The sequence below is a fragment of the Scomber japonicus genome, chromosome 1, assembly GCF_027409825.1.
Source record: "Scomber japonicus isolate fScoJap1 chromosome 1, fScoJap1.pri, whole genome shotgun sequence".
NCBI classification, from domain to species: domain Eukaryota; kingdom Metazoa; phylum Chordata; class Actinopteri; order Scombriformes; family Scombridae; genus Scomber; species Scomber japonicus.
Genome location: NC_070578.1, coordinates 12,814,410 through 12,823,211, shown reverse-complemented (window position 1 = coordinate 12,823,211; position 8,802 = coordinate 12,814,410). Strand labels below are relative to the sequence as shown.

Here is an 8,802-nt window from a genome sequence, read left to right as displayed (position 1 = left end):
GAGGAAACGTATCCAAACAACCGACTGCTTCTCAGTCACAGATATGAATGACCTCCTTTCCTGAGCAAAGCCGCCCTCCTTTTATTTCAACCCTCTTTTATACCGCATTTGGCAACACTTGCATTGCTGATAATCATACCCGCCCCCCTCCCCTCCACCAACCCTCCTACCCCCCTCTGTGAATAATCTCTGCAGGTCAAGTACACCGGGTGTATAATTACACATTTGAGCTGAATTTGACCCCAACTCGTATGTGTTGTATCGTGTAGACGGACGTTTTAACAGTATGCTGTTTATACGAAGTGCCGTTTGGTCGGCTGAGTAATCCCTCAGTGATATTGGGGAATGTGCATATCAACAGGTTTTGGGTTTCACCTTGTGGTCTTGACACACACAGTAGCATGCGAGAGGCGTTCACAGAGCAGTCCAGTGGCAGGTGTCTAATCTGTTTGGTCCAACAGCTCCAAGTTTCTTCACAAGTCTGCTCGTACAGCAAATCTCTCGCCAAATCCATGCAGGTTTCTCATATGCAAGTGGAAGATATGGTTTAACTTTGATCTCAAGTCGATTATCAAACAAGTGGCAATTCATAAAAAAAAAAGTTTTGATTTCATTTTAAAATGTCCTAAAGTGTATTGGCCACTCAAACACTACGCTAAGTGTTATACTTTTCAGCGTGGGGCCTTAAAAGATGCGTAAACTCCATCAGAGTCGTACAACTCCAATGCATATATGGACCCATGTTATATTTGGTTGTTTACTAACCCCCCCACTGTGTTTACTATATTGGACACCGACAATTAATGTATGGTGTATTCCGCTGTCCCCTCCACAGATCAACCTGCACACTATAGCTGCGCAGATCATTCCAATAATAGGAGAAGAGGTTACACGGGGCCACGGAAGCAAAGCTTAACTTTCCACTTCATTAGATCCTACCGTTCCCAAAAGTGTGGAAAACAAACAAGAAACCACGGTTTACTCTTGTTCTTCATTAGTCTTATATTAGCACTATTTTCAGTCACCAGTGGAAGTCTCCCTCGTGACAGCAGCGCACGGAAGTACACAGATGTCGTATCTACTTTTAGAGTAAACGCGCATAAATAAAGCGTATGAGCCGCAGAGTGGCCCGCAAAGAAGCTGCTGCTCATTTCCTTTCGTGTCTAACAGATGGGGAGGAATCGAGTCGTTTTTATTTTTTTATTTTTTTTACGACACGTCTTCATCAGTGCATCAATTCTAATTGTGCATTAATTTATTTTGAAAAGGTTGAGCCAAAAAAGTGAGTTTTACGTTGACAAAAATACAAACCTAATTCAATCTTTTTTTTTTTTTTTTTAAATCAACCGTGAATCGCGGCCCTCAGACTGCATGTAAAGCCCGTGGCCTTTATTTTCAGTTTTTGGGGGGGGAGGAGGGAGGTTCGTTTTATTAATTTGATGACATTAAAATTAAAAATTTAAAAAAAAAGAAAAAAAAGAAACACCACACCCCCCAAACATCCAGGATGCTGCTTTCAAGCGCTCAACAGTAACAAAGTCGGAGTGAAAGGTACAGAACTGATCCTCCTCTTTTCTCCTCTGCTTCTTCTCCTGTCGGATTATTCCCCCCGTTTTTCACACGTGGGAACGGTTTCACCCCTGTTTAGTATTCTCACATTGTAGCAATCCCAACAATGAACCGACACGCCATTCAAAGTAGAGGGGAAGCCAGGGACCAAGTTGTATAAAGTTGCAAAGAGGATCTCCCCTGTAGGCTATGATGATGATGAAGGGTTGCAAATTCTCTCGCTCCGCTTCCTCAAATAATCTGAGGGTTAATTGACTGACTTTTATTACGCACAGAAATAGAACAAGTATAATCAACGATCGAATATATCTTTTTTTTTTAACGCAGTCCTAAAGTGAACACAGCGGCTCCCCTTAATATGATAAAAATATCTCTGCCTTAAATATAGACTTAGACCCCTACCTTTTTTATCAACTGACTCCATTTTCCAAGTGCAAAATAACAATAATAATAATAATAATAATAATAATGATAATAATAAAACCCCTACATATCATCAGTTACAAATCAAATGATGAATGCAGCCTTTACAGGACTATCAAAGATCTCTTAAGCTTTAGGTGTGATTTTAAAAGCAGCTGTTGGGGGAGACAAAGCAATGATAACATTTACACATCTTTAAAAATCTAAATTTAAAAACACCTAAATCATCTCCCGCAAAACAGCATTGTACAAAAATTGGTCAAATATTGTTGGCTGTTTCCATAGTGATTAAGAAAAGAGAAAAAGTGAGACATGGTTAATCTCGCCTGTAAACAGTCCTCCTGCTCATTCACCTTTATTTTTTTGGTTTAGTTTAGTTTAGTTTGTTTTTTGGAAGGAAGTTAACTGATTTAAATATATAACATTGCTTCTTCCCATCACACACAGACACACACACACACACACACACACACACACACACACACACACACACACACACACACACACAACCTATTTGACATATAAATGTCACAGTAGTTAACTAGCCTCACATAGACGATTTACACCTCCAAAAATGTAAAATAATAATAATGATGATGATAATAATAAATATAATGTGAGTGTGTTGTCTCCCTGGTGTAACTATCCTGAGAAAACAACGCAGTTTCAAAATAAAACTAACACTCTCTAAGGGGGACATTGCATCGAAGAGTTAAATCCCGTGGGGATCAGCAAAGGGGGAAAAAAAAGAAAAAGAAAAAAACATAATTATGCTATTTAGCCGGCTGATGTGTCGCAATCACTGCTCCAGCACACTCTGTCAGATTAAAATAGAGGGCCCGAATAGAGGACATTAAGGCTAAGGGAATTATATAAACCTCAGGGGAGATTTCAAACTGGAGAAGGGGAACGTAAACTATAGAGATTAATGGCAGCCATAAACAAGAGCATGCTGTCCTACTTCAGTAGAGGTCAACAACACCAACAGTCAGTAGCCTCATAATAATAGTAATAATACACATAATCATTATAATAATAATAATTATTAGTAGTATTATTATCTGAAACTCATTTTCAAATATCTTTTAAAATGCAATATCCACTGAATAAACGAATATTTAAAAATGTGTTATTAGATTTAAATAACATGTATGTTTATATATGTATATATTTAGGCCTGTGCTCCTATAGTGGCCTACAACCAATACTGTGAAAGGTCAACATAATATGAATACACATGTATAACCATAATAAAAATACAAGTTTATATATTAGGCCTTTTTTTTCTTTTCTTTGAATGCATGGCTTCAAATTAAATAACCCATCAAAAAAAAAATCATTATTATTATTATTATTATTATTGTTTTCAGTGTTTGGGAAATAACCTTATGGTTTTTGTTCTGCATGTCGGTCAAATAGTGGATGCCTTTTTTTTATCCACTTGTCGAAGTTGCTATAATCCTCATAATAACTGTGATCATTGTGTGTGCCCCATTGGCTCCACTTCTTTTTAACCAAGCCATTTGATCAGGGATGGGTTTCCGTGACGGATTAACAAAGAGTCCCCCCCCTTGAAATTAGGAGCAAGTGTGACACCTACCTGCAGAAGCTGGAAGAGTTTAGAGGACAGTGCCTTGCTACCGGCGGCCCACTACACAATAATATCTGTCTTGTCTCTACTGTGTGCATGACAGCCCTCTCACTTTTCTCCAAACAGCAATGTTTCACATCTAACGCGCCAAATGATATATAATAGGCCAGTAATGTTCTAAATGCATGGCCGCGTCTCTTTTAACAGCTTTGCCACGCCTTTGGAAAATAGTAATGAGGTCTAAATTTGGCATAAAATCGAGCTCATTACCGGAGTTCACCACCTGATTGCTCTGCATAAAACACGATAGGTAATTGGGTTAAATGACTGCGCCTCGGTGTTGTTATTATATCAATATCCACTTTTAGAAACGTGCTGGAGGAGACCCTGGGTGTATTTTTAATAACATAAATAATCTGGTGATAAGCATGGAGCAAAATATACCTCCGTGATATATCCAACATTTTTTCTCTCTCACAGAAAAACCTATGAATATGTCCACCAACCAAAACAAACTGAACCCTTTTATTCTTCAGATATGACAACATCCTTTTTTGCTGAACGCAGGCCTTTTCTTTTTTTTTTCTTCTTTCAAGTGCGCCTGTGCTCATTTTGAAATGATAATTGCCATTGAAACATCAGTCATGGTGCAAAAATTGAATTGATATTTCGTATAAATTAATTGGCCTCAACTCGCACTTTGGAACACATATCAGGAATTGACAACTGCTCCCCAAAACAATCGCTGCACAAGTATATATATTTTTTTCCATAATTTACTTCAAAGATAGTGTATTGTCCATTTTAAATACAAAAATGCTACATTAAATATACATGTTAGTCTTTAATACAAATAGACTCCGGCGGCTGCAGCGATTAAGACCATTCTTGTTACATTGTGGGATTAACCATTCAGAAACTAAAAATTTGAGAATAAGCATTTACTCAGAAAATAACTGTTCTCAGAATTTGCTTCATCATTGTTCTTTGTCTTTTTTTTTATGCAACCACAAAAAAATAAATAAAAGTCCGCGGTGGAAAATAATCAGGTGTTAAATGTTTGACATACCTTTCTTTAGTTCATAAGGGGAGTCTTTACAAAGATCTACCTGCGTTTGGCCTCTGACTTTCTGGCTCTCCCTTACCAAAGCCTCTGCTCTATTTAACACAGTCTGGTTTAATCCATTGAAATGTGCCGTGGAGCCCGTGGTTACCGAGCCGTGGTTACTGTGAAGGTGTCCAAAACTGCCACCATAGTTCGTGTAGCCGGGGTAGAAAGGGGAGGTGTAATACAGAGGCCTGGACAGGACCGTGCTGTTTGGGAGTGGACACTGTGGGGAGGACCGTGATGGTGACGCGTTGGTGCCCAGAACTGCGCTCTGACCCAAACCGGGGCAAGCCTGTGGTGCCTCGCTGCTGCCCTTACACCTGTCTGAGGACGTGGCGATCTCCGCAAGGGACCAGAGTTTGGGTTTAGGGGCCGAAGGGGGCGAATGGATAACAGAGGTCACGTTGCTGGTCACCGTACCCGTTGCATGGCTCAAATCTGACGGCTTGTCTTGTTGCGCAATGGTCTGGTTCCCCCGGGGCACCGCCGAGGGAGACGAAGTAGTTGGTTTTGCGGAATCCGGCAGCAACTCTGTAGTCCGCTCCTCCTGTTCTTTTAACTCCGAGTCGCTCAGAAGGGGATCCGTGTCTTTGCCATGGTTCTCCTCTTTAAATCTGTCACAGCCAATGTCCCCTGGGTTCAGCAATTTATGATCTAAAGCACAAATAAAGAATACAATTACTGTCAAATAAGTGTAACATTAATGAGTGAATAAAAGTGTTGAGGTAATCATGAAACAAACGAGCAGCAACTCAAACTGGATTCGGATATATAAAAAAAAATAATTAGGCTAATTCTGCGTATTTCCCTTAAAAAAAGAGTTATTATTTGTGCTATAAATTGTATTTATGGAGATTTGTTCCACCTTAAAAAGGTGAATAACCTCCTCTCCAATTATGACAGACTATAAACATTGTTGCACAAGTAGGAGCACTGAAGCCCAAACTGAAGCATGAACATGTAATAATATATTGACTGTTTTCATTATGAATATATTCTCCATTTTTAACATGAATCCTTATGATGATCAGAATTAAACGTTACTAACTGGAATATGCTAATTCAAAGTTGTTGTTTTTTTTTTTTTTTTTTTTTGCAGAATACCCGGCGCAATGCACCAGCTGTATCCTTATTATGCAGTTAGATAAATTGATTGCTGAACACTTTGCGTCACCAGCAATTTCAGCCACTGAGAAGTCAAACGAGGGGAGTTCAAGGTGATTATTATTTAAAGCAATTGTCCCATTATAAATAATATACCACCATTAACCAGCAATCAATTTTGCACCCTGAGTGGAAACGACTGCGATGAAAAATTGATGATTTTTGTTTGCCTTTCTTTTTTTTTTCTTTTTTTTTTTTTTTTTCTTTGCCTGCACCACCGACCTGCTTCTGTGTCTGTGGAGTCTCCCTTGTCGGTGGGCTTGGTTGGCTCGTCGTCGTCATTTTTCTCCAAATCAATATTCTCGTCCTCCTCCTCGTCCTCGCTCCGGTTCCGGGGGGTCCAGGTCATCTTGTTCTCCTTCTTTAGCCTCCTCCTGGCGTTGGCGAACCACGTGGACACCTGGGTGAGGGTCATTTTGGTGATGATGGCCAGCATGATCTTCTCTCCCTTGGTTGGGTAGGGATTTTTGCGGTGCTCGTTCAGCCAGGCCTTCAGGGTGGCGGTGGCGTCCCGGGTCGCGTTTTTACGGTATGCTGGGTCACCATAAGGGTAGGTACCCAAGGGTGCTGCGTAAGGGTGGTATCCTATTGAGCCAGCCATACCCGTGGTGTGGTCATAGGGCGAACTCTGTAAAAAAACGATAATTAAAATAATAAAAGCGTGTTTGAGTTAAAGTCATTCGTGTTTTAATTGTAAACTGCATCAAAGTTAAAACGAGTTACGGCACACAAACATGAACACACACATACGCGCACACGCATTCATCGACATGCGCGTGCACACCGACAGACACGAACACACAAACTCTCTCCCTCCCTCTCTCTCACACACACACACACACACATACACACTAACACACACATATTGGCTGTACTCCAGTATAGGTCAAGTTTGAACTATATTCTCATGGAGTTTGTTTCATCTTGATTGAGTATTTAAAATTGAATTTAGTGCTTCTGTTGTTTCTCATTGTTATTATTTACATGACGTCAACACAATTCAAATAATTCAATTTGCTTTTCTTTTTTTTCTTTTTTTAATAATATATAATAACGTATTGACATAAATCAGGATGGGCCCAGCATTATGTCTTTTTCTACTGGGATCTACCTTTGTAGTGACTAGGCCTGTATTAGTACCAGTCCCTCTGAATTACTTGTGTTACGATCACTCACTGGATATACAACAAAAGTAGAAGAAAATTCCCTCCATCATTTATTTCAAAAGTTCCAATATTTAAGTTTAACAATTGGCGCAACTAATAAGATGATGGGAAACGAATACAGTGACCCAAATTGCCATCACACGGCGCGTTGCAGTCAGTGGAGCTCAGAAGCAAAGCGTTGCCCACTCTTTCTCATAAAAACTACAATTTAGTTGAGAACCGTATAATTGTCTGCTATTCACTTAAATTAGTTCTGTTTACCCAACAACATGTTTTTCTGGACCTGACATTCTGTAATTTTATATCCGTGCACTCTTCAGTAACGCGTATTTCCCTCTTAATGTCTTGGCTCCTAACGCACAGTGGAAACTTAAGCCTTCTAGAACGAATTAATACATTTGCTTTGACTTCCTAATTAAATGGAATAATCACCTTTAGTTTACTCACCACGTACGAGGTGAATGTGGCAGCTGCCGCCGCGTCTGCACTGTATGGTAAATGGGAGTTGTAGCCTGGCGAGGCGCTGGTGAACGCTGTAGATCCGGCATAGGGTGCAAAAGCAGATCCCGAAGAGGATCTCCCAAGTTCCTCGGTTCTGGGTCCCGATATAACGCTGGTGCTGTACGCAGGGCATGAATACAGGGCTAAAGAAGCGGACGGCTGGTACAAGTAGCCCTGAGGATACGCCATGCTGGAGCCCGGAGAGTGTAAGCCACTTAACTTGCGCACTTTACCCCCTTTCTTTTCTCATGCGCTGCTGTCGGAGCACATAGAGCCGAGTGTCTGCAGACCCCGCTGCCTGTCCCCGCTTCTAAATGACAACGGTGAGGATAAAAAGTAAAAGTGATAAAATGAAAAAGAGGCTTGAATGTCGGATGAAGTATTTTGATCGCTGCCACTGCCCTCCGGATGTTTTTGTCTCGTTTTGTTTTTTTGTTTTCTTCTGTTGCTCCCTTATCTGAGTTGCACCGCCGCTCTCATGCCCGTGCACAAGTTTTTTTTTTACCCGTCGGACTGGGGCTTTGCTTGGGAAAATGTCCTGCCAAGATGCTAAGTTGGAAATTGAGGATCCTGACGCCTACTACGCTGCACACTACGCTCCTCCTCTCGGGGTGTAGTCACCGAAGGAAAAGGCAAAGCTTATGCTGGGTAACCACAGCCCTGCCCAAATCCATGCTCTCTCTCTCTCTCTCTCTCTCTCTCTCTCTCTCTCTCTCTCTCTCTCTCTCTCTCTCTCCCCCTGTCGCTCTGTGTTTCTTCCTCACCCCCCTCCATCCCTCTCTCGCGTTAACTAACAATCCGTCTATTTCTCTATTTTTTTCCTCTTTAACAAGGATCGTTGCAGTAAGTCTTAAGTGCGCCTGGCAGCCCCCCTTTGGATGGCGACATCACGCGAGTCTGTCAACTCCCAACTTTCTTCTTTTTTTCCCTCCACTTTCACACTTGATCAATAACAAATCGGCTGTTGTATGCCAGGATATGGGCTTGCAAGATACCGGCAGGAATTTAAAAAACAAAAACGTCGCTCCACCGCTGCGCTCTTTTTGTTATTTTTCCCTTGTCCGTAAAAAAGTCGTCGTTTTAAATATGCGCGTTAAATCATCACACTGATGATTCGTGGTCTCTGCGTGTCTTGTGTTAAAATCCGCAATGGGAATTTCAAATGGATTACTGCTGTTGAAAAAAACAAAAACCAAAAAAAAAAAACGTCGATTTTTCTAACGCCAGACGCATTTTACATTGGTAAGATATATGACAACTGTAAAAGTGAAATGACGCAA

The 8,802-nt window shown here is 40.8% G+C and overlaps 1 protein-coding gene across 1 annotated transcript; it reads right to left on the bottom strand.

The window, feature by feature from the left end:
• Nucleotides 1-4,628: 4,628 nt before the first annotated feature.
• irx5a (iroquois homeobox 5a) lies at nt 4,629-7,711 on the bottom strand. Its single transcript, XM_053320247.1, has 3 exons — nt 7,469-7,711; nt 6,078-6,483; nt 4,629-5,324 (listed from the first exon to the last, which is right to left on the bottom strand). Exons 1-3 carry the CDS (start codon nt 7,709-7,711, stop codon nt 4,636-4,638), a joined length of 1,338 nt encoding a protein of 445 aa, XP_053176222.1. The 3' UTR covers nt 4,629-4,635.
• Nucleotides 7,712-8,802: the final 1,091 nt, after the last annotated feature.

What these genes read in the sequence shown, in the direction of transcription:
- irx5a (XM_053320247.1), bottom strand. Translation starts at nt 7,711, where the DNA reads ATGGCGTATCCTCAGGGCTACTTGTACCAGCCGTCCGCTTCTTTAGCC. An exon ending in CCACATTCACCTCGTACGTG is followed by an intron (nt 6,484 to 7,468) that starts GTGAGTAAACTA and finishes GTTTTTTTACAG; the next exon opens with AGTTCGCCCTATGACCACAC. An exon ending in CTCCACAGACACAGAAGCAG is followed by an intron (nt 5,325 to 6,077) that starts GTCGGTGGTGCA and finishes TGCTGAACCCAG; the next exon opens with GGGACATTGGCTGTGACAGA.